The sequence below is a fragment of the Tiliqua scincoides genome, chromosome 5 (genome assembly GCF_035046505.1).
Source record: "Tiliqua scincoides isolate rTilSci1 chromosome 5, rTilSci1.hap2, whole genome shotgun sequence".
Lineage (NCBI taxonomy): Eukaryota > Metazoa > Chordata > Lepidosauria > Squamata > Scincidae > Tiliqua > Tiliqua scincoides.
Genome location: NC_089825.1, coordinates 17757613 through 17783938, shown reverse-complemented (window position 1 = coordinate 17783938; position 26326 = coordinate 17757613). Strand labels below are relative to the sequence as shown.

The 26326-nt window shown below is 41.2% G+C and overlaps 1 protein-coding gene across 6 annotated transcripts in view; it reads left to right on the top strand.

Moving 5' to 3' along the window:
• Nucleotides 1-18916, top strand: part of WAC (WW domain containing adaptor with coiled-coil) — a 73265-nt gene extending 54349 nt beyond the window's left edge. For 5 of the 6 annotated variants that reach the window (XM_066627324.1, XM_066627320.1, XM_066627321.1 and 2 more), the window contains 6 exons: nt 1352-1500; nt 3825-3943; nt 5144-5209; nt 10099-10282; nt 18199-18326; nt 18799-18916. In XM_066627324.1, the coding sequence (XP_066483421.1) occupies nt 1352-1500; nt 3825-3943; nt 5144-5209; nt 10099-10282; nt 18199-18326; nt 18799-18868 (716 nt within the window). In that variant the 3' untranslated portion in view covers nt 18869-18916. The remainder of the gene's footprint in view (nt 1-1351; nt 1501-3824; nt 3944-5143; nt 5210-10098; nt 10283-18198; nt 18327-18798) is intronic. The other variant, XM_066627319.1, reaches the window with a different exon arrangement.
• The last annotated feature ends 7410 nt before the right edge of the window (nt 18917-26326 follow it).

Sequence of the window (26326 nt, the reverse complement as noted above, 5' to 3'; positions counted from 1 at the left end):
TGTAGTTACAGGCCCAGGATTTACTTTTTGTGTTGGAGCCTTGTGGGCCTGCAGTTTGCATCGTCTCTAACTCTTTTCCTTTTGTGCTTTTTCCAACTGAAAATTATCTGAGAAGCAGCAGTTCAAGATGCCGTTGTAGTAAATGGCATTTTTATTGTTAATTCGCTTCTTTGTGATGGTCATTTTCTGGAGGGAAATAGTATGTCTGTAAAAATGGGAGCCAGTCTCTTCAGTGGTCTCAAACCCACGTGTCTCCTGTAACTACACAATAATGCATTTAGTGTCAGCATAGTTTGGCCTTAGCTTGGTGTCCTGGTGGGAACCTAAATATGTTGAATAGTTATAATAAACTAATAGTTTATGTATGTTTGTAGGTTTTCATGGCTAGCAATTTAACATGGCAGTGTGAAAAGACCATGCTTGTGTAAAATCTATGTTTTTAAAAGTTTAACATTTCGTTCTGTAACTTTTTCAGAACAGTTCAAGAAACTAGCTTAGGCCTGTTGCTGTAGAGCAGTGATTTTCAATCTTTTTCATCTCATGGCACACTGACAAGGCTCTAAAATGGTCAAGGCGCACCACCAGGTTTTTGACAATTGACAAGGCACACCATGCTGCCAGTGGGGGCTCACGCCTCCCATTGGCCCTATTAATAAATGACCTTCCCCCAAAATCCTGTGGCACACCTGTGGACCACAGCACAGTGGTTGAAAATGGTTGCTGTAGAGAAAGCCAGGAATGGCAGTTGAAAACAGCATCCTCCAGGTGCTTAACTGAAGAGTTCCATGTTATTGACTGCCTTCTTAAAGCAAACTCGACCTAATCACAGTATTCATGTCTGCTGGAAATCTATTATATAAACTATTACATAATAAACTATTATATTATATATTTTAATATACTATTAAACATTATTATATTAATAAACTATTGTAAAATAAAGCTAATAGTAACCTAGTTCGTAGTAAACAGTACAGGTCTTAAATACTCAAACAGGCCACCTACAGTACTCCTGCTATGTGCTACAGTGAGTTCAACTTATAATTGAATTGAAAATTACTCTTACTGAAATTTTCTTTAGTTTCTATATCTTTGATGTTTTGGACTCTAGTAAGAAGGTCTGGTTGGGAATCTTAAAGATGAAATTTCAACTTTTTAAGGCTTTATCTGAGGCCTTGGGTAGCTGTCAAATAGTAGTTACAAGTATTTGTAACTCCTCAATCAATTCTTGCTTCTCCTTTTTCTTAATCTTTCCAGACTTTCTTTCTTAAGAATATTAATTCTTTTTTTAAAAGCATTTACTTGGATTCAGTAGAACTTTTAATGAAACTCTCATGGGTCTGATTCACAGCTCAACCATCTAATCAGTCCCCAATGTCCTTAACATCGGATGCCTCATCACCAAGGTCATATGTATCTCCAAGGATAAGCACGCCTCAAACTAACACAGTTCCTCTGAAACCTTTGATGAGTACGCCCCCTGTATCCTCACAGCCAAAGGTAAGATTTTAATGAATGGTGATAAGTGAAGTTATATTTCTAGCGATTTATATTGAAGCAGACCCTGAGACTCTTCATATTTTAAAACAAAAATCTTGATGCTTGTCTTTCTATCAAATGAGAGCGCTAAGCATAAGAATTTCAATCGGCTTCTTTTTTCAATAGCTTTTATTCCAAATGGTTTTAAATGTGTACTCTGGTTTCTGGCAGCATAAAACAGTTTTTTAAATTTTTTTACTCACTTTTCCATTAGCCTCATGTGAAATCCATTCTCCCCATGATGATACAGCAGTATCTTATGCATTGATCAAAAGAAATATCTGTTTCATTACGGAATGAGGTAATAACTTTGCATGAGTAGGCAGACGTCAGTGGTAACTTTTTTTTTGGTCAGAGCCTTGGAAGCTACCAGTGCAAAGTGGCACATTGGGCAGGCAGAACCAGTTGCAGAATGGTGGCTTGTACAGTAATGTGCATGTGTTTGGTTGTACACATGCTCACACAGGCATTTTGTTGAATATTCTCCCTGTGCTCCGAATTTGGAATAGGATTGGAATCTGGGTTCTGAAGAAGATACAAGAAAAAATTCAAATCACCACAGTGGGAAAAGGATGGACTTTAAGGCTCAGGAGTGATTTTAGGGCACCATCAGAGTGACCTTTTGCCAAAACCTAATCATGAGTGCATGAAATGTGTTTATGACTTGATCCATCTATGGCTTAGGGTCTTTTTCCTTTGAAATTAAAACTGATCTTCCCTGAATTTTCACCCCTCCATCCTGGGAAAATATATACTGTAATATTTGACTTGTACAGAATATGAATTTGATCCATAGAGTTGCTTGGGCATGCCCAGTAGAATCTTTGAGATTTCTTTTAGTGACAGATCTCCATGTTTCAGTTTTCAAACTTCCTGAGTTTCATTTTGCCATTTAGCAGGTGCTAGTTCTATTCCCAGCCTGTTCACTTCAGATCACTTCTGTCTTTTGAGTATCTCTAAGTACTTCAATTCCTTGACATATATTCTAAAACTGCAACACTTTGCATACTTACCAAGGAACAAGGCTCATCTTAACTGCTCAGTGGAGCTTGTTTTGAACTAAGCATATATAGGCTTGTGCTGTGAGGAATGCTGTGCTGTGAGGGAGTGGAAGGGAACCCAAGTAAATAAAACTTTTTGCTCCATATGTTGGTTCCTCATATGCAAGATTCAGCAAATAATGACACAGCAACTAAGGGGAATGCTGCAAATAATTTTCTGGCTTGCCCTTTTAGTGTTTCCTCTTAGGGTAGGGGCTCAAGTCTCTTAATAATTTAGGTTGGTCTTATCTGCACATTTTCCAGCTCAACTATTTGTTTGTTTTTTGAGATAAGGGAGTCAGAACTGTGTACAGTATTGTAAATGAGATTGTTCTATTGATTTATGTAAGGGTATTGCATTACTGGGTTGTATCCACATAACATGAATCCTGACTCGGCTTTATTGACATTAGTAGCACTTAAGTTTGTCACAGCTGACTTGTGTCATTCATTTAATAGTTGCTTAGCCACTACTACGCTTTCAGATACCCTTTCTTTGGGTACAACCCAGATGGTTTGTGTGCACCATTTTCAGTCTGTTTCCTGACAGATGTACTTGGAATTTTCTTTCACCACTATGGCACATGGATTGATGACTCTTTTTAGTGAACAATCCTCCCCAAGGTCTTCAATGGAGAAAGAAACTGCTAGATCAGATCCCATCAGCGGCGCACACTGGGGCAAAAATTTAGTTAATTTATTCTTTTAAATAGAATCACATTCTGCCATTTTATTAGCAAGTGAGATTTAGCATTTGTATTTTATTTTTAACTAAACTTCATAACTTTCGAAATATGGGCACCCACAGCTTAACATGGACCACATATGCAACAGTGGTCAAAGCACAACAAAGAGGCTCTTACTGAGGCAATCCGATCTCCCATAGCCTGCAACAGAGTATCTGTTTACACAACCAAGAAGCTGTTAATGTAAAGGAGAGGCAATCAGCCTCCAGTAGTCTGCTCAGCCAGAGTGTGGTAGGGAGTGTCTTTATACAACAAAGGCACTAGATTGGGCTGAATATTCGCTTAATGATGTAATCAAATAACAGAGAATTAGAGAAGATTTCTCCATTAAGTGGCACACTCCTGTACTTAACTTTTTATATTGCCAGTGTGGGCCATATGCAGGCTAATTAAGATACGAAAAATATCCCATTTCTGGTCCTGATCAATAGTGAAGTGTTCCACTTACTTTAGTTACTCTTGAGTAGTACAGAAGTCTGATCAAGTGTTGAACTTTCAGGTTACTACCCCAGGTGTTAAGCAAGGACCAGTTTCACAGTCAGCATCTCAACAGGCTGCAATTGCTGACAAACAACAAGGTCATGAACCTGCTTCTCCTAGAAGTCTTCAGCGTTCAAGGTAAATGTTAAGTTGTATTAAGTTTTAAATTCACCACGTTCTTCATTCATGCTAATTAAAATGAGGGGAAAATTCTTAGGTTGGCTAGTTTAAAATTGAATGATTTAATCTCTACATGTGCTTTCTTTGGAATCCTGTTTCTAGTTATGTGCATGTTTGAGTGGCACTATTGCTGAATAAATACTTGAAGCAAAATAATTTTAAGCATGCTTGCTTAACTGAAGCAGTAGATTTTCTCATTTAAATCCATTACAGCAAAGGCTTAATGCCTGCAAAAGTATGCATGCACTTAAAGACATATACATTAGTACTCTGATTGAAATAGTTTAATAACTAAGTACATGACTCAAATTATTATAGACTCATTATATAGCTGTAGTACATCTTCTAATTTGATTACTGTAGATACTCACCTGTAAGTCGATCTCACAGATAAGTCAAGATCAGATTTTGTACCAAAACATAGATAAGTTGGAGGTTAAACTTAAGGGGGTGTCGACTATAGTTTTGTCTGATTTTACCCGAAGCCAGATCCTGAAAAATAAGCTACCAGTAATTGTTACCTAAGAACTGTACAGCCTCTATTAAAAATATAGTAGAAGATCCTGAGATGCATTTTATTCATTAACTTTTTAAATTCTGGTCTTCACAACCTTTTTGTAAACACTATCAGAGTAAGTGTACTGTAAGCAGCATACTAGTAGAACCATTAATCAAATCCTTCTTTAAGGTGCCTGGTGTGTTAAGACAGAGGCCTCTACATTAAAACATATAACTGGGAATGTGCAATTCATAGAGGAGAGACAAGCAACAAGAAATGAGCATGAGTAATTGCAGCTGCACATAGTTACAACCCTATTTACTCAGAAGTAGACCCATTGCTTTCCATGGGTGGTGTTCTTAAGTAATGGTGTGAGAATTGTAGCCTGGGACTTTGTTTCAAATGGAAATGAGGATTCCATCCTGATGCTTTAGAAACCAGATGCCTAAACAGAGGGGTATGTGAAATTCTTTGAAAATGACTTGCCAGGAATTGTTTTGAGTCAGCAGCACAAAGGAAAAAAAGGAGGCATTTTACCTTCTTCTCCAAACTGGAAGGGGTGTGAAGGTGTTTGTGGGGGTTGTGAGGAGGCTTGTGAGGAGTAAGTGCAATTGCAATCTGGAAGTGGGGTGCGATTGCTCCGCTTTAACTTTCTACAGCTCGGGGAGCCCTGCAGAGGGTCACACAGGGCAGCCAGCACCCCTGGGAGCCTGCTGCAGGGACAGGTAAGTACATACCAGCCCCTGCACCCCCCTTAGCAATGTGATCCTGGGGATTGTGTTGCTGCCTTCCCCCCACCCCTACAAGGACTTACAGCAATTCTCCAGCTCTCTGGGAGTTTGAGAACCGTTGAATATTATTATTATTAATATTAACAGTATTTACATACCACTTTTCAACTGAAAGTTCACAAAGCAGTTTACAGAGAAAATCAAACAACTAATGGCTCCCGGTCCCAAAAGGGCTCACAATCTAAAAAGATGCAAAAGAACACCCGCAGAAAGCTACTAGAAAAGACACTCGGAATTATGGTATTGCGAGGCAGCCATTTTAGCTTCTTTTCCAAACAGGAAGTGAAGTGAAGGGGGCACTTAAGGGGGCAGAGTCCAGAACCTCAGGCGCCCCTGTTTGAGAACCACTGCTGTAATTACTAGTAAAAATTCTCCTTTTTCCTCCATACTCTGTGTCCTGCTTCTCAGTCCAGTCCTACCCTCCAGTTCATCAGACAGCTGCTAAGCTTCCCAGAAGCTTCCCAAAGGCCCCTACTTCATTTGCTGTATTGACCCATGTATAAGTCAACCCAGGTTTTTGGCTCGATTTTTAGGTATAATTTTTTTGACTTATAGGTGAGTATATACAGTAATTGAAGCTTTCTACTACAATCTGGCAATGTTCTTCAAGTGGCCTGTCTACATTTATACTACTTATCTAGTGGTATATAGATTTCTTCTGTCATCTTGCGGAATTTGAGTTGACAATCAACTCAGTGTTAATAGATAGATCTGCAACTTCTAATTAAGAAGCTCTGGCTGTATTTAGACAATTCACAATGTAGGCCAGGCCTCCTTAAGTAGAAGCACATGTATCATCTTTAATGTTTTGGTGCAAGATAGGTCTTGCATCTAGAAAGGAACTATTTAAGAATAGTAATTATTTGCCAACAATTTTCTGTGCTGTGGAGTGCTGCGTGGGTGCTTGTACGATGATGATTCTGTATAGAAAATATTGCTCAGTGCTCTTAGACTTGGCTTTTTCAAAACTACTTAATTTTTAAACTTACACATTTAGGTGCTTGCACTGGTGACTTATTTATTTATTTACAATTTTATATCCTGCTTTCTCTTCCTGAAGGGCATTCCGAGCGGCTTACAATAATACAAACATTAAAAATATAAACATTAAACTTATTGCATTAGACTTGCTAAAGATCACTGCCTTTAATGTGCATCTCACCTAAGGCATCTGCATGAAATACAGCTAGGAATTTGCATACAGGTGCAACCTCAGTATCCACTGATTTGACTCACCACAGATATCGGTCTACCTTTAAATGCCTAGTAATAAAGGAAAAAGCACCAAAATCCAATTCCCCACCTTTGTGCTGGTAAATAATTATTTCATTCAACTAGATTCCATTATTCGCCCCATCTGGTGGTTGAATGTGGTATAGCATCTATACCAATGCATTCTGGGATGACAGTACAGGAGCAAGAACCCTGGAAGTGAGTCTTTTAAAGCTATTTTTCCACTGATTTAGCATCCTCTGATTTTTTTTGTCCACTGGGGGTTCCAGAACAGAACCCCAGTGGATAAAGAAGGCATGACCTGTACACGCTCAGTTACATCCCAAACCGTGCAGAGGTTAAATTGACCTGCTGCAGTGGAAAATTACATGCATGCTTCATATTACCCCTTGTATTTGACCACTGGAGTTGTGCAGTGGTATTCAAACTGGGGTGTTGCAATGCCCCAGGCTGAAGGCCCTGGCCTCTTTCCCCTTAAGGATCGGGCAGGGAGGAGACAGCGATGCAATCAGCAGGGTTGCGCTGCTCAGGAGGGCTGCAGGGACTGGGATCTGCTGCTAATGTCCTATACCAGGGGTGCCCAAACCCTGGCCCTGGGGACACTTGTGGTCCTCGAGGACTCTCAGTCCGGCCCATGGGGAGCCACCAGTCTCCAATGAGCCTGTGGCCTTCCGGAGACTTGCTGGAGCCCCTGCTGGCCTGACACATCTGCTTTCAGTATGAGGGTGACTGCTCGGCCTCTCATGTGAGCTGTGGGATGAGGGCTTCCTCCACTGCTTACTGTTTCACATCTGTGATGAAGCAGCAGCAGTGAAGGAAAGGCTTTGTGCAAGGCCTTCTATAAGCCTTGAGCTATTGTAAGATCTTCACTCATTCATATAAGTTCCATCTCTAATATATTCATTTATGTAAATTTATTCAAATTTGAAATGTAAATTAATTCTATTTTTCCCAGCCCCAACACAGTGTCAGAGAGATGATGTGACCCTCCTGCCAAAAAGTTTGGACATCCCTGCCCTATACGAACAAAAATGCCCTGCTGGATTAACCTAGCGCTCCATCCAATCCAGCTTCCTGTATCTCACAGTGGCCCTCCAGATGCCTCTGGAAACACTCAAGACAAAATAATGTCTGTATTCTGCTGCCACTCACTTGCATCTGGCATTCAGAGATAGGTTACCCTTAAAACCCAGAAGTTGCATAGAGTCATCATGGCTTGTAACCTGTGATGGACTTTTCCTCCATAAATCTGTCCAATTCCTTTTTAAAGGCATCTAGGCCAGGTGCCATCACATCCTGTAGCAAGGAGTTCCACAGATTAATTATGTGATAGATAAGGAAATATTTCTTTGGGGGGGGGGGTTTTACTCTCTCGGCTGCCTGATGTCAATAGGTCCATTTTTTTTCCAAGAGGTAGAAGATACGTTATAAACATGACCACACTTTCTGATAATTTAGTCCTCCCTCCCCATTCTAATTGAAACACAGTGAATTTGTTTCAAATTGAGAATTTAGTAGGATACTCTGGTTATTTTCTCCAATCAGCAGGATGCAAGCAAAGGTGTTTAATACCTTCATAGCCTAAAAACATGCTGGACTACAAGTCACACATCACACAAACCAAACACACTGATGAAACAATCCAGAAAACGTATATATGCGCAGCATGATGGGTTTTTACTCATAGCCTTCTTACAAAAATGATCATTCTGAAATTTCTGCACATACAAATATCAGGTGGGCATATTCCAGTTGAAGAGATTGGAAGAATTCTGTGAACCAGATGTGGTAACTAGAGTGCTAGACTAGCGCTGGGAAGGCTTGGGTTCAAATCCCCACTCAGTCATGCAGCTTACTGAGTGACTTTGAGTCAGTCCCGATCTCTAAGCTTAATCTCCCTCACAAGGTGGTTGTAAGAATAAAATGGCAAGGAGAACTTTGTAGTTACAGCAACTCCTCAGAGGCTTTTCATTCAAAGTTGTTTCCATTGTCAAGTTGAGGAGAAAAAAAATTGATTCTCAGTTGGGTCTGTATGCATGTTCTCTTTATGCCTGCATGAGTTTTCTCTGGCCCGGAAAGCTCACATTTATTTCATTGTTCAATATTAGAAGCATTTGGGTCTTCTCTTAGAAGTTTGGCGATACCTTTGTTACCGGAAATAGGCTGTAGGAATATAAAAGTTTTTTGTCATTTTCAAGAACTAACAACAACTTTTAAGTGAGAACTTACTGTGCTCTGGCTCTTCGGACAAAGTGCAGGGAAAGCCTATGATTCTGTGCAGTCTCCAGACTCTAGTGCAGCCATTTTCAACCTTTTTCAACTCATGGCACACTGACAAGGCACTAAAGTTGTCAAGGCACACTACTAGTTTTTAATTACATTATTATGTTACAATTAATGTAATTAATATTTAAATATTAAATATATTATAAATAAATATTAAATATTAAATTAGATTTAATGAATTAAATTAATAATATAACTGATACATTGAAGGCACAAGCCTAACCAGGTCTACTCAGAAGTAAGACCTAGTTTGTTCAGTGGGACTTACTCTCAGGAAAGTGTGGTTAGGATTGCAGCTTTAGATCATTACATGACAAAGAAATTCCCAAGAAGCTGGGAGAGGGAAACGTATGTGGTTTCTGGAAAGGTTTTGAAGCAGGTCTGTTCAAACTGTTATTATTAACAGTATTTATATACCGCTTTTCAACCAAAAGTTCACAAAGCGGTTTACAGAGAAAAATCAAATAACTAATAACTGTTATCAGTTGATATGTTCTGATATGCCAGGAGGTGATGGCAAAGAGAAATGAGACTGAGCATACAGAGAAATGTGTGGTGAGGGGACAATGAGGAGATGTGGCTAAAACATGTGCAGGATTCACTGGGGTGGGGGGGAGAGAGAGAAGACAGGCACCTGATTCTGGACTTTGGAAGGTGGGGAAGAGGGGGGAGGGGCAGAAAGAGAGGGGTTAACTGCAGTTATGATGGGGGGGATGTGTGTGCAGGAGGGGAGGAGGTTGGGGGGAAGAAAAGCATCACTTGCCTGCTCATGTATTCAAGAAAGAGTGCGACCAAGCCTCTGTACATCTACTCAGCCCCATTATAGTAAATTGGGCTTACAGTTAGATAAGTGAGGATAGGATTGTGGCCCAGTGCCCTTGCTGGCAAAGCCAAAGCCTTGCCAGTGGGGGCAATGCAGGCAGGGTCACTTTGGAGCATTGCTGGCAAGGAAAAGGGTCTCTCAGGGATTCTTGCCTGCCAGCTGCTTATGGCTCAGTACTTGCTTCCACCTTCAGGCTTGCTCTCACTCACTCCCCGCTCGCCCTCCCTCCACGTTCCTGCCCGCCGGGAGCTCTTCCAGGCTTCTCTAGCTGTCTGGCTGGCTGCCTAGTCAGTGCACGCGGCAGGCACCAGCAACAGCAGGAGTATCCAAGCCCCTTCGCGGCTGCCCCTTTTTCTCCTGCTTCTGCACCAGGCTCCGAGCAGCTGCTTCTCCCGCGCACGGAGCTGCTGCTGCCTGACTACAGCGGTTGAAAATTGCTGCTCTAGTGAATCAACACTACTGTTTCTTTGTTTTCTTACAGTGCTCAGAGAAGTCCATCTCCTGGTCCAAACCATAACTCCAATACAAGTGCGTCAAATACAACAGCACCACAGAATGCATCAGCACGGCCTACATGTTCATTGACACCCACATTAGCGGCACATTTCAATGAAAATCTTATAAAGCATGTCCAAGGATGGCCTGCAGATCATGCAGAAAAGCAGGTGAGTTCACATTATAAAATGTTGGTTTCCTTTTGATGTATGTGTTTGACCCATTAGCTCTTTTGTGACTCCATAAGAACAGCCCCACTGGATCAGGCCATAGGCCCATCTAGTCCAGCTTCCTGTATCTCACAGCGGCCCACCAAATGCCCCAGGGAGCACACCAGATAACAAGAGACCTCATCCTGGTGCACTCCCCTACATCTGGCATTCTGACTTAACCCATTTCTAAAATCAGGAGGTTGCGCATACACATCATGGCTTGTACCCCATAATGGATTTTTCCTCCAGAAACTCGTCCAATCCCCTTTTAAAGGTGTCTAGGCTAGACGCCATCACCACATCCTGTGGCAAGGAGTTCCACAGACCGACCACACGCTGAGTCAAGAAATATTTTCTTTTGTCTGTCCTAACCCGCCCAACACTCAATTTTAGTGGATGTCCCCTGGTTCTGGTATTATGTGAGAGTGTAAAGAGCATCTCCCTATTCACTCTGTCCATTCCCTGCATAATTTTGTATGTCTCAATCATGTCCCCCCTCAAGCGTCTCTTTTCTAGGCTGAAGAGGCCCAAACGCTGTAGCCTTTCCTCATAAGGAAGGTGCCCCAGCCCCGTAATCATCTTAGTCGCTCTCTTTTGCACCTTTTCCATTTCCACTATGTCTTTTTTGAGATGCGGCGACCAGAACTGGACACAGTATTCCAGGTGTGGCCTTACCATCGATTTGTACAACGGCATTATAATACTAGCCGTTTTGTTCTCAATACCCTTCCTAATGATCCCAAGCATAGAATTGGCCTTCTTCACTGCGGCCGCACATTGGGTCGACACTTTCATCGACCTGTCCACCACCACCCCAAGATCTCTCTCCTGATCTGTCAGACAGCTCAGAACCCATCAGCCTATATCTAAAGTTTTGATTTTTTGCCCCAATGTGCATGACTTTACATTTACTGACATTGAAGCGCATCTGCCATTTTGCTGCCCATTCTGCCAGTCTGGAGAGATCCTTCTGGAGCTCCTCACAATCACTTCTGGTCTTTACCACACGGAAAAGTTTGGTGTCGTCTGCAAACTTAGCCACTTCACTGCTCAACCCTGTCTCCAGGTCGTTTATGAAGAGGTTGAAAAGCACCGGTCCCAGGACAGATCCTTGGGGCACACTGCTTTTCACCTCTCTCCATTGTGAAAATTGCCCATTGACACCCACTCTCTGCTTCCTGGCCTCCAACCAGTTCTCAATCCACGAGAGGACCTGTCCTCTAATTCCCTGATTGTGGAGTTTTTTCAGTAGCCTTTGGTGAGGGACCGTGTCAAATGCCTTCTGAAAGTCCAGATATATAATGTCCACGGGTTCTCCCGCATCCACATGCCTGTTGACCTTTTGAAAGAATTCTATAAGGTTCGTGAGGCAAGACTTACCCTTACAGAAGCCATGCTGACTCTCCCTCAGCAAGGCCTGTTCGTCTATGTGTTTTGAGATCCTATCTTTGATGAGGCATTCCACCATCTTACCCGGTATGGATGTTAGGCTGACCGGCCTATAGTTTCCCGGGTCCCCCCTCTTTCCCTTTTTAAAAATAGGCGTGACATTTGCTATCCTCCAATCTTCTGGCACCGTGGCCGTTTTGAGGGACAAGTTGCATACCTTAGTCAAGAGATCTGCAACTTCATTCTTCAATTCCTTAATAACTCTTGGGTGGATGCCATCAGGGCCCGGTGACTTATTGATCTTCAATTTATCAATGAGGTCTGAAACATCTTCTCTTTTAACCTCTATCTGACTTAACTCCTCGGTTAGGAGGGGCCGTTTGGGCAGCGGTATCTGCTCGAGGTCTTCTGCCGTGAAGACAGATGCAAAGAACTCATTTAATTTCTCTGCCATCTCTAAGTCTCCTTTTATTTCCCCTTTCCCTCCCTCACCATCCAGAGGGCCAACCGCTTCTCTGGCGGGTTTCCTGCTTCTAACATATTTGAAGAAGCTTTTATTATTCCCCTTAATGTTGCTGTCCATGCGTTCCTCATAGTCTCTCTTGGCCTCCCATATCACCTTCTTACATTTCTTTTGCCAAAGTTTATGTTCCTTTTTATTCTCCTCATTAGGGCAAGACTTCCATTTACGGAAGGAAGCTTCCTTGCCCTTCACAGCCTCTCTAACTTGGCTCTCTAACTTGGCTCTAACAAGCCTCTCTAACTTGCGGGCACCCTCCTGGATTTAGTGGAACCCTTCTTTCTTTGCAGTATACACCTCTGCTGGGCCTCTATTACTGTTGTTTTAAGCAGCCTCCATGCACTCTGGAGAGATTGGACTCTTTTTACCCTCCCTTTCAACCTCCTTCTAAGCAGCCTCCTCATTTGAGGGAAGTCTGCCCGTCGGAAGTCAAGGGTTTTTGTGAGAGATTTGCCTGGTATTCTTCCCCCAACGTGCACATCAAAACGGATCGCAGCATGATCACTGTTCCCCAATGGCTCAGTAACGTTTACATCTCTAACCAGGTCCTGCGTACCGCACAATACTAAATCCAGAGTCACCTGTCCTCTGGTGGGCTCCGTGACTAGCTGCTCTAAGCCACAGTCATTTAGCACGTCAAGAAATCTGGTTTCCTTATCGTGACCAGAACACAAATTGACCCAGTCAATATGAGGATAATTGAAGTCCCCCATGATTACAACCCTGTCCCTCCTTGTCACCTCCCTGATCTGTTTCCTCATTTCAAGGTCCCCATCAGATTTCTGGTCTGGAGGACGATAGCACGCCCCCAGCATTACATTGCTGCACAAGCCTGGTAATTTAACCCACAGAGATTCTACGGTGGAGTCAGACCCACCTTCAATCTCAACTTTGCTGGATTCTATCCCTTCCTTAACATAAAGGGCCACCCCACCTCCAACACGCCCCTGCCTGTCCCTCCTGTAGAGTTTATAGCCCGGGATTGCTGTATCCCACTGATTCTCTGCGTTCCACCAGGTTTCCGTTATGCCCACTATGTCAATATTTTCCCTTGTCACCAGACATTCCAGTTCTCCCACCTTTGCTCGTAGACTTCGGGCATTCGCATAAAAGCATTTATACACGGAATGCCCCAGGATGGGCTGCTTATTTGCTTCTTTGTCCCCGCATCCTCTCATTTTGCCAAACCGTCTATCACATCCCATCACCCTACCTTTCCCAATTTCTTCTCCTACCCTGCCTTTGTCTTGTTGTTCTCTAACCTCCCCATCCTCATCCCATAGGGATGAGGAGTCCCGAACCGGATGCCCCTCGGCTCCTGTCAGCCTTCCCCCAGGGATCAGTTTAAAAGCTGCTCTGCCACCTTTTTAATGTTATGCGCCAGCAGTCTGGTTCCATTCTGGTTCAAGTGGAGCCCGTCCCTCTTGTACAGGCCCCGGTTGTCCCAAAACGTTCCCCAGTGCCTAATGAATCTAAACCCCTCCCTACACCACCGTCTCATCCACGCATTGAGACCCCTGATCTCCGCCTGTCTAGCTGGCCCTGCGCGTGGAACAGGTAGCACTTCAGAGAACGCTACCTTTGAGGTCCTGGCTTTCAGCTTCCTGCCTAAAAGCCTAAATTTGGCCTCCAGGACCTCCCAGCTACACTTGCCCACGTCGTTGGTGCCGACATGCACCACAGCCGCTACCTCTGCCCCAGCACTGTCACTAGTGCTCTCTAAAGCACTAGTGATCTCCATGATCTCTAAAGCAAATTAAAGACTGCTGAATATTTTATACCACTTGCATTTTTACTGGGTCTGTGACAGCGGTGGTAACAGTTGACTTTTTGTTGTGCATAGGACTGATGTTACATTGGAATTGGGGGGCGGTGGCAGCACAGGCGTTATTTTAAATTGTTGTTTGATAGAAAGAACATCACATTGTTTGTCAGTAAGGCATTTTCATTCTAAACTCAAGGTAGGCTTATGTTAGATCAGCCTCACAATTTTCTAGTTGCTTGGTTGCAAGCAGTAATTGCCACATGGCACTGCACTAAGGTTCTCTGTTTGTTAATCTGTGCATGGATTTATTTCTACCACTTGGGTTGGAGGGGGTTGCAAAGAAAAAAACATCAAGATGCTGCTACTGCTTTAATCAAAACCTTGAGCCTTTTGGTCCAAGATGTGCAATAGTAACTGAGACCTGTGTTTGAAATATCTTTCCAATTTTATTCCCTCAGAAGTATTCTGAGGGAAGTTAGGTTGACTTGTACAAGACTTGCACTGTATTTCATGCCCTAATAGGGATTTGAACCTGTCTTGTATCCAGTGACAACAACTTGTTTCCAGACAAAGCTGCATACTTGGTTAAGCAGAAATATACCTGAAGACTCACTTAAGTGTTAGTGATTGTCAGAACACTGACTCACAGGCGGTTGTAAACAATTTACACAGTATTGGAATTAAACTTACTTTATCTCAGTTGTGAAAATCTTTCCATAGTCAATTATAAAGTTAGTGGGGAAAAACTGAAACCATCTTTGTATACCAAAAAATCGTTCAATTTTCGTTTTAAAGGAGCAAAATTACTTTCAAGTTGTGGCTTTCAGATTTTATGAATAATGTGCTTTTCTGTTTGAAGCTTTAGACTTGTGATCAGAGTTCCCTTTAGAAATTACAGGGTCTGCACAGAGGCCTACCTTTGCTGGATGGGGCAGCTCAGCGGTGCTCAGTGATGACATCATCACCAAGTTCTGGAGTGTTGTGAAGGAAGCTGTGCAGAGCTCTGATTCTAGCTGTGCAACTGCACAGTTTAGAGAGAACTGCTTGTTATAGGTTTTAGTGATTAGTTTGCTTTAAATCATTGGCCATAAAATCATGCTCACTGCATATTGCAAAACTTCTGAATAATTACAGTCAAAATAAATTTCAGTCACTGTAATAAAAACATACTTTAGCAGAGGAGAAGAGTGTCATTTTGGTAACAATGTTGTCATATGCCCATGTCAAATGATCACCATCATAAGGCACTACAGTGAACTGGATGTACTTATGGTTTTAGTAATTCTGTTCTATAGGTCACTGTTATTTCTAGTCATGTAGTGGATAGCAAATCTTATAGAGTTCACACCTTCAAAATCCCTGCTATGTACATGTCATGTAAATTGGGTTTTTTCAGTGTGATTCATGTCTGCTTGATTTTCACCTACTTGGCAGCTCGAGCTGTGGTCTGAGAGCACCATCTAGTGATCAGAGGAGTTTATGACCCCTACAAAAAAAGTTTTAAAAAGTTATTTTTGTTGAAAGGTTAAAGTGTGCTGCGATGGGGAATAAAATTGTGAGGTTTGTATAAGATCTGTAGGGCTGTTTTGCACTTTATTATGAAGAGATTTTGGAAATATTTCAGTGCAAAACATTTTTGCTGAGTCATTGTTCTCAGACCTGTTGACTACATTAGGGCCCATTCCTATCCAACTTTCTTGTACCAGTGCAGCTCTGTGACTGCCACCCCACTTAGATGCAGTGCACACCCCATTGGCACCACTGCACTGGCCCTGGACAATTGGGTAGGATTGGGTCCTAAGTCTCCTGTTTGTGGAGAAGTTATCTGCAGCTGGTTAAGACAAAGTCCCCTACATAACCCTCCCAGCTGAAATTTCTCCCACATATTTATGACTGTTTTATTGTTATAAATATGTGGGAGAAATTTCAGCTGGGAGGGTTATGTAGGGGAGTTTGTGCCATGATCTATTTTCCTAAAGAGCATTCTCTTGGCCATGAGTTGTCAGAATTTAGGGGTGTTTTGATTGGACCAGAATTTCCATAAGAATAGGTGTCTGAGAGTCACCTAACCACTCTCCTATTTCCCACTTCTGTGAGAGCTCCTGGATTTTTCAGTGACCAGATCTCTGTCTCAGAGATTACCTGCAGTTTAGGAATGTGTCAGAGTAGCTGAGATAAAAGTTTATTTTTTATGCTATGTGGAAAATTCCTGGCTTAATCTGCAGTGAGTTTCAAGCATAAACTCCTACTTTTAACAATGAAGTCTATTCTTCTAATAAAATTCTATTCATTCTGAAGATGTTGGTCTTATCTCTCATGTCTCTGAAGGGGGGAAAGAGTGTCCTTGGGTCACTGGTCCTACTATGGAGTAATTATTGTTTAGCAAAGGGAGTGAGGTGAGTGTGAGGGGATGCTGGATATATTGAGTTCCAGGAAATCTGTGGAAGTGGGAAAAGACTCCTCAGCTCCCTTGGGGGAATCCCTGGGTGTAAAGGGAGTGATAGTAGTGCTAGTGATAGCTGCTGCAAAAGCTAATCTCCCTGGATTGGGAGCATGGCTGGTATTTTACACCTCCACACATTGGTCATTCTTAAGAGAATTGGTCCCTCAAGCTGCACTTGGCTGAGAGGACTTGGGAGATTCTATGTAAGTGCTTTCAGCTGAAGTAGACAATGAAATGGGGAAGTGAAGGAATAAGACATAAATTCCCCCCCCCCCGTCTCCATCACAGTACATTCAACAGAAATCTTCTTTATGTGCTTTCTACAAAGTACAGTATAACTTATAATGAATTACTTGAATTTATCTTTAATTGAATGTTACCCATATACATATAATCATAAATCTATCAAGATTCTATTTATTTGGCATCCAAATATATCACACGCAAAATATAAACTTGTAAGCTTTCCCCAGAGTGTGAAATGTAAATCTTGTGAAATATTATTGTTGGGCATGATCAAAGTGATATTGTGAGCAGTGACTATTTTTAGTATTCCATGTCCAGTTGTGAAAGTCTTATAAAAACTTATGTTTATAATCCTGACTCTTACAGTCCAACATTTTACAGTTACCCATTCCAGCTTATCCTTTTTAAGGTATCAGTTCTCGTCCGTATTTTGCAGTGGTAACCAGAATAGGAGTGCTTTATGCATGATGCTTTATGCATGATGATGAGGAGTCCTACATCTACGTGCATCATTGTAGCCAATGTACCATTAGATAGGCATAGAAGAGCTTTTGAGAATTGATTTTGGATTACTTCCAGTGCATTTGAATTTAAAACTTCCTCATAAAATAATTTGAAAAATGATTGTACCAATAAAAATTTTTATTGGTAATTATTTTTCTTTTGAGAAGTTCAGAATAGCATGTGCCATTTTAGATATAAAGGTTCTAGATATCCATATAACGGCTATGATGGTAGAGATTCGTTAAAAAGGATACAGATATGTTTAAAGTAATTCACTTGTTCAGTATTAACCATTCATTGTCAAGCTTGGTTTTTATTGTAATTGACAGTTAAAATGTTCTTGCTAACAAGAACTACTGAGATTGTGTGCTTAGGTAGGCATCTAAAATGTGTCCAAATACATACAAATGTATGAATGACTTTATTCTAAATTAGACTATTGGTTTATCTTGTTAAGTATTATAAAGGTAGGCTGGCAGTATCTTCCAGGGTTCAGATAAGGGTTGTTCCCCACAGTCCTGACAAGGATTGAACCTGGGACCTTCAGTATGCAGAACAGTTGCTCTTCCACTGAGCTACATCCTCTTCCCGTTTAATCTACAGGAAGGCCTGCGGATCTGGTATCTGCAATTATCTGCAGATCCAGGGGCCCCGGAGTGCCCATTAACATTATTTAAGTGCTTATAGCAACCTGTAAAGCATGAACACTTTTAGTCCGGTAAGCATTTAAATAATGTTAATGAGCATGTGGAGCCCACAGAGACAGCGTTTCCCATTTCTGTGGGTGGGTGAGTAGATCCCCATGAATATGGGGGCACGTCTGTATTTTGATTAAATGACAGGAAACTTCTTTTTTGTTTGTTCGCTTTATGTGTTTGTGTTTGAGATTCATAAGTGTGTAATTTAATTGGTATTGTACTTTGCTCAAAATGGGCTTCTTTTTGTTCAGCAAGTTCTCCAAAACCTTTGAACAAGCTTTTCAGCTTTTGTTTTTGTCTGTCATTTAGGCATCAAGATTACGAGAAGAAGCTCACAACATGGGAAGTGTTCACATGTCAGAAATATGTACTGAATTAAAAAACTTAAGATCTTTAGTTCGAGTATGTGAAATACAAGCAACTTTGCGTGAGCAAAGGTAAGAATTTATTCTGTTACCTTGATTTTCTTCATTTTTCATCTGTTTCTGTTTGATAACTAAGCATAAGACTACTGCGCTGTATTCCCCAGCATACAATCAGCGGTTAGAAACTGTTACAGTTTAACATGTAGGATGATATTGACTTAAACGGGCATAATACCTCCCTCCACAGCCATTGAACTGCAGAAGGTGCCCTTGTGTGCCTCTGGCTCTTGAACAATTATTTAGCCCATTATGTGTACCATGAAGGTAGGTCAACCATTTCTAGGCCCCACAATTTTGTTCTTTTTTAAAAGTAAAAACCATACAAAATTGTTGTTGCAAAGTTATCCATCCAAAGTGTCGTAGCTTGAGTAACAAGAATATGCATGTGCGTGCATATACAAGGAAAACCGCTAGTATATTTGAATGCAAATACTTACCTATAGATTTGATATGCCAGTAATAATTGCTTTCTTATGTTTTATAGGATACTATTTTTGAGACAACAAATTAAAGAACTTGAAAAACTAAAGAATCAGAATTCCTTCATGGTGTGAAAAGTTGTGAATAATTGCACATGGGTTTTGAGTACAGGAACTGTAAAACTGGTTGCCCAGTCTTAACATTTTTTGAGCTGCATTTGCGTAGACTTTGGACCGTTGAGTTGGGCAAAAAAAAAAAAAAGAAAAAAAAAGAAAATGACATGGGAAAGGGGCAGGAGGGAAGTTATTCAGGGGAAGGATGCAAGTATGATTTGTAAAACCCTTGAAATGTAGATTCTTGTAGATGTATTCTTCACGTTGTAAATATGTTTTGTAGAGTGAAGCCATGGGAAGCCATGTGTATCAGAGCTTAGACATCCAAAACTAATCAATGCTGAAGTGGCTAAATACTAGCCTTTTACATGTAAACCTGTCTGCAAAATTAGCTCTCTCTTTTTTTAGTTAATTTATCATTAAGAAATTTTGCATTTCCTAAAATGCAATGCAAGCGCCAGGCGATCTGTGTGTCAAGGCTGCAACAGTTTGAAACAGTTTGGGTAATGTACAAAATATCATGAAACAACTGTTTCCACACTTGCATCGAATCAAGAGCAGTGCTTTTCCATTTCTGTTTTACAGAGCAGTGTTTTTCATTTTCTGTGTTCATTTCCCCTTGAAATCCTAGATCTGATTTTATCAGTTTTTTAATTCTTCTAATTTTCTCCTTTCCTAAGGCACTGTTGCTATGGCACTTTTCTATAATCTTTTCATTCCTGTGTACAGTAGCTTAAAATTGCAGTGATTGAGCATAACCCACTTGTTTGTATAAATTATTGAAATGTATTTCCATTTGCACCCTGTAAGAATGGACTGGTAGTACTGCTGGGCATGTGTGCTAAAAGTACATCCCTTTCTCTGATTATAAGGAAACTGCCCAATTAACGTGTCAACATGGTTGTGGGAGGGGAAAGAAGAAAAAAGCTAGTCAGATGTGAATTGTATCTGTTGTAATAAACATGTTTAAAACAAAGAAACGCTGGTTTTCATTTCCTTTGGTCAATATACAATACAAGTTGGACCCTTTGGGGATTCTTTATCAGAGCTATTCTTGTTGAATACTTTTTGTACTTAATTGAAAATAATTCCTCAAGGAAGGAAGTCTTGTTTTAAAAATTGTAAACAGGAAATTGTGTATAAAATATTTAATGACATTCAACAAGGATCATTGGCACCTCCCCAACAGTTGTCCTATGTTAACTCCTGGTTTTACCTGTCTTGCTATTATGACATTTCATTTCGAAGGATGTTTGTGTTGTAGCTAACTGTTCAAGTCTGGTGCTGACTGCTGTTCTTAGCCATCACAAAACGCTGACTTTGTGTAATTGGAGTTTCTCACTGTTTGAAAATGGTGGGAAGGCTCGGCTTTGTATATTGTTTCCTAAAGTATATTAAAAATAAAAAAGAAACTATTGCTACTACAAAATAAACTTGGGTTTTCTTTGCAAAAAAAGCTGCTAGTCATGACTTGGTGCTACAGAGTATGTACATACCTACATGTACTTGCTAGCTTTGGATGCTTGTTGATACTGAAAGGTGATGGATTGATCTGCTTTTGCTACTGTTGATGAATTGATTCAATGTTGAAAATTTATTGAAAGGTAGTAAAATTTTATAAATAGCCTTTTGATATAATCCTGGCTTTGGTGCATATATACACCTCTAATTTTGTATGACACTTTTGCCTTGTGCCTTCAGTGATCTTGTACTATATGTTTGGGTCTTGTCATTTGATACGTTGCCATGGCAATGGGCCTTCCTCCTTGAAATTTTGGGACAAACAAGAAACTGGCCATTTTTTTTTGTTTCATTTGACAGAGCTACAGTTGTGCTCTCAGGTTCTAGCACAGCATGGTGAATGTAGCATGAAGACAACTATGTTAGTTGTTTTGATATGTGAAAAGAAAGAGAATCTCTCTTCCAAATTCTTCTCACCCTGAAGGAGATTTTGTCACAGGTAATCAGATGTGTAGCTGTTTACAGGCCCATTGTTGTAGCTTGATTTTAAGAAATTGGATATGATGTGCCCATAACTTTCAAGAGTCCTGCATTTAACAAGCTGCATAGAAATTGAGTCATTCATGTGTTGCTGTGCATAAGTGCTTGTATGCTCTAAGCACTGCTTCTGCTTGACTTCTTGAGTTTCAACTGGACTTCTAAAGCTTCTCTTGGAACAAATTAGAATGGTTACATGACAGCAGTGCTTGATGGCTTGTACCTTTTGGCACTAATTCTGCCAGCCTGTTAAATTTGCATTTGGTGTTACATGTATGTACTTCTGTAGATGAGGTATATGTTTGGTCTTTGACATTTTTAATTTGAACATCCGACTTTCAGAAACCTTTTCTCCGCTTACACAGAACCAGGCTTGCCAATGCTTTTTTTGCATTGCCCATTTAAAGGGCTGTTGGGTTTTGACTCTTACTATTCCCTACTATCTTGTACATCATCTGGTACCTGGCTCCGGTAGTGGCAGTGGTGTTATTGGGGTAGGTGAATCTTTGGATTGACACCTGCATGGTATTTTTCATTTCATTTTCATTTCACCTTTATTGGCATAAACATGCACGGTATTTGTACTGAAGAGCTTCAGACCTTGCTGAAAAGAGTGGATTTCCTCTCGCAGCACTTGATTATTCATCTCCCATTGGCCATTTTTTGTCATATGTCAGAGTTCCGTGCTGGGTCACAGTTCTGTGACATAGTATCAGCTTCTTGATTAGACAACTTTCTTCAGGTAAGAAGACTTGCAGGTAAACACACCAGTGGAGACTCTTTCATATTAAAAATATTGCTGGGAGGAAATGTATAGTATTGCAAAACATAACATTGCATGTGAGGGCAGCAGTAGGCAGTTCAAACTTGGTCTACATATCCAGAGTGTTATGCTTGAGTATGAATATCACACTTGCTGAGTCTTTGTATGTGAGTTTGTTTTGTATAACAGCAGTGAATCTTTCATCTGACAGTAACATTGCCCTGGCAATCTTTGTGTATATGTCTCTATGGAAAAGTAGAGAAATATCTTTCTCTTAATTCCAATTCCTCTTAATCTTTTTTAATGAACAATGAATGTATAATGGCACATGTCAAAAATTTCATACCTTTTTCTGCAGTGAGGAGTACCTACTAGTATGAAAATAATGTATGATTAGCATTCTTTGCTAAGTTGGACAGGCATTGGCCTTGAACTGAACTGATGAATCATACCCCACTATAATGTGTGAGAAAGAGAATTCCTTTTCTGAATTTGCAAGGCCAAACAGATATCATTGGGAAATTGAAAGGAAGCAGAAAGTAATAGCCTTTTGGCAAAAAAAAATGATCTATAAGACTCTTAACCTGAGATAAGAGAGCAATGCTAACCCTTCCTCCTTGGAAAACAGCATTGAAGAAAGATCAACAAAGCTGGCTGAATATGTAGTCTTCAGTGGTCTACTGGCACGTCAAATGCAGTCTGCCCCATTTTTGTAGTTATTAGCATGCTTTAAAATACCACGGATACAACTTGTCAGTTGTGTGAATGTCATGCTACTCATTTAAAGGTTGCTGAGCATCTAACAGACTAATATCTAAATACTTCTATCTGCTTGCCGCTTAAAACCACTTCTGAAGTAATCAGCCTTGCAGTGCTCACAGCTGGTGCCTTCCCCCCTAAGCATACAGGGCATTATTATTTTCACATTGTTTTCACTAGAATCCTTAAATAAGTGAGCATATGGTTGTCACTGGAAACAGTCCAGGTTTTAGGAGAAACAGGAGGTACTGGGACATATTTGAGTTTGCTAATTGATGCAGAGTTTTTTTGGACATATTTGGCACCTATCCTGAGTCCTTGAGCCTTTTGTGAACTGCAAGGTAAACAGTAACGGGTAGAGGCATTTGAAAATGGTGTTTATTTTACTTGGATAAAGCCCACTGTGTTCAGTAAGAGTTAAGCCAATGTTTCCCTCTAGGTGGGTTGTGAGCCAATTTCAGGTGGGTCAGGTAGCACCTAGCTCAGCTGCCATTGAAAAATACAGAGCTGAAAATCTAGGATACAGTTTTGCTGAGCAAGATAAGCTCTCCCACTGGGAGGAGCATGGCTCTGCTCTGAATAGGTGGAAAGATGCAACGCAGGAAAGGCGGGGAGGGCTGTGTGGTTGGAGAAAGATCCAAGCCTGTGTTCTGCTTTGACTTCTGAACTGTAATGTTTGAACTTCGAGTTATGCAAAATAATAGCATGAGCACACTGTAATGGGAGCTTTGGCTGATTGCAGCTTAGTTTTGAAGCCTAAATTGATGTCACTTCCGGCAATGTCATCACTACCAGGTTAATGGCGTCACTTCCAATAGATCCTGACAGATTGTCATCCTAAAAAGTGGGTCCTGGTGCTAAAATGTTTTTGAGAACCACTGAGTTAGGCTATAAACCTATCTTACTGGAAACAAACATGTGGTAATGTGTTTTTTTAACATTGTTAGCTATAACTTTGTTTTAAATAACTGCTGTTAAAATATCTGCTGACTTCCTGCATGATGATACTATCTGTTGAAAGTATAATTTGTTGTGTAATGGAGTATAATCTGCCAGCTAAGCCTATAGTGTGCCTCACATTTTCAGGGCATTCTGTTGAGTCATCTTTAATTTTGAAATATTCCCCAATTCTGTGAACTACAGTATTTTTTTTTTAAATCTTCGCAGAGTATGTGCTTGCACTCTACGAAGTCCTCTAAACAGATATTTAAATTGTTAGGCAGGCCATCTTGCAGCGGACATCTGCCCTGAGCTACACCAGTCCTCCAATCCCAGTTGGATAAGCATACTTATCTTTCCTTATGCTGTATTATGTGATTGAAGAGGAGAAAGAGTTGGGGAAGGTAAAAAATGTCCTCCTGAGCTGATGCATTTATATGGGCCACCTAATTTTAAGTAGGAATATGAATGGAATTTTTAAATAACTTGTATTTTTAAATCACTGACCAAAGTTAATGTGCCAAGCTTGGAACAGTGCAGTGGCGTCGCTAGGGGGGTGCAGGCCACATGGTGACGCGCACTGGGGGTGTGACATGCTAAAATCGCGGTGGTTAGGAGTAACCCCATCATATATACCATTGGATGTGGAATTTCGAGTGGAATGCAATGCAAAAAAACCAGAGTGAAATATCTCCTTTCTATCAAACGTTATGGCCAAAAAACCAGAGAACAAAAAATGCATGGATCCCTATGGCAAGTGAAAGCGAGCCTTTTCGTGCATTTACTTGCGAGTAGGCAAATTAACCTTAGTTCATTGGAAAGGGCAGGCAGCGAGGAATCCAATGACACCAGAATGGTCCTGATCCAATGAATGCAGCCCCCAAAAACACCTGAGAAGGAAATCCCTCCCTCCAAGAAGATGAATGTATTGAGCCCTATGGAAAGTGAAACAGCCTCAGGGTTGTGTTTACTCACAAGTAAGCAAATGTTCCTTGGATGGTGTGGAAGTTCAGGTGAAAGAGAGTGCAAGGCTACCAGAATGGTCCTGATCCTATGCACCTGAAGCTAAACAAGTGCTCCAGAAGGCAGCCTCCTCCCCCCCCCCTCCCACTAAAAAGGATCAAAACAGGCTTCAGCTGATAAGGTGAACCTTTTTGAGACTTGCAAAGCCCTGTGGATCCTGACAGTGATCTGGTTTAAACAGAAGTTCTTAAATTGAACTGGGCACTGGATAGGGCTAAACTGAACTGCCTGCAATAATACCCCCCTCCAAAACCAGTAAGAAACCTTACTGGTTTTGGAGGGGGGGTATTGTTGCAGGCAGCCTACAGAGGAAATTCACTTGGTGGACCAGGGCTGGCTTCTGCTTATTTAATTATTTGTTTTACTTTAATTATTTATACTTTTTAATTTGCCTGATGATGTCACTTCCACCATGACATCACTTCTGGTGGGTCTTGGACAGACTGTCATTCTAAAAAGTGGGTCCCAGTGCCAAAAGTTTGAGAACTGCCACAATAAAGTGTTAGTAAGTTGACACCCTGGGGTGGGTGTGTGTGTGTGTGTGTGACACCACTAGCGACCAAAATCACTGAAATCACAGTTTGGAGGAATAATATGATCATGTTATATATCTATCAATGTGTAATTTCGTGCAGAATGTGTCCTATCTTTGTTCTATCTAAAGGTACAGCCAAAATACCAGTGGGGGCAGTGATGGTACATCACCACACCTACCACCTGGCATATTGCCCCGCCCACTGCATGGGGGGTAATGTGCTGGCATCCCGCACCGGGTGACGTGAACCCTAGTGACACCACTGGTATAGTGCCTTCTCACCTGACCCGGTGTCTTTGCCCTTCATGGTTGCAGCTTACCTTCTAATACTAATTTTCTGTTCTGGAGGTATGAATGTAGATCAGTCCCAGCAGCTCTGTGACTCTCTCCAGGAGTTGAAACACTGCACTATATGTAGCATAAACAAACTCAGAAAATGCTGTAAGCTTTTACACGTGCATAGAGAACTTTTGCAAGTTGGTCTGATATGGCTGTTTCTTGTGTGAAAAACATCAGAAGCCAGTAGAGGGCAGTAGTATACTGGGGATTTTTTGGTGGTTACAGCACAAGCATTCCTTTTTTTGAAGGCTTTCCCCCCCATTATTACATATTTATCTTCCTGCTTTATGGGTCCTCTGATAAAAATTAAAGTGCACTCCTCAGCCGACCTGCAGTCATAAACTTGGAGAGATTGAAGGTAACAGACAGCAGCCGTTGCAGGAAATGTGCAATATCTTTGGTTTTTAAACAAGCAGCCAGGTGCAATGCTGGGCTACTCAGGAGAGGGGTTAGGATCCAGCCAAGTGGTGGAGTCCAGGCCCACCCACCCCCTTCCTGACCACAGATAAAACCCGATAGCATCTACAATGCTTATAATAGTGATTTTCAAACTTTTAGATCTCATGGCACACTGACAAGGCAAAAAAATTGTTAAGGCACACCATCAGTCTTTTGACAATTGACAAGGCACACCATGCTGCTGGTGGGGGGGGGGGTCACATCCCTCAATGGCCCTATTAATAAATGATATTTATTTAATGAATTAATAAATAAATTCAAACTCCCATGACACATCTGTGGACCACTTGCAGCACACCAGTGTGCCATGGCATACTGGTTGAAAATTGCTGGCTTTATAGCATCAGTTCGACCAAAGAACAATCATACAATGAATGCTCATCTTAAATATGTACCAGAAAATATGGTGGTTGGAGGCTAGACAGCAAGGGTCTGATGAAGTGTCTGAATAGGGCTGGTCTGCCTGTAAGACTGAGGCAGTTACCTCTCTCTTCCTGCTCACCTCTATTGCTAACTCCTGCTTTCAGGCTTGGAAAAGAGATGGAGCAAAAGAAGTGTGGTGGAGAGGAATTTTTAATAGGAATTCTGGGAATTCTCATGGTGGGGTGGGGATAACCTTCCAGGAATGGTTTCAGTTTGAGTTGGCGTCCCTAACTGGGGATTA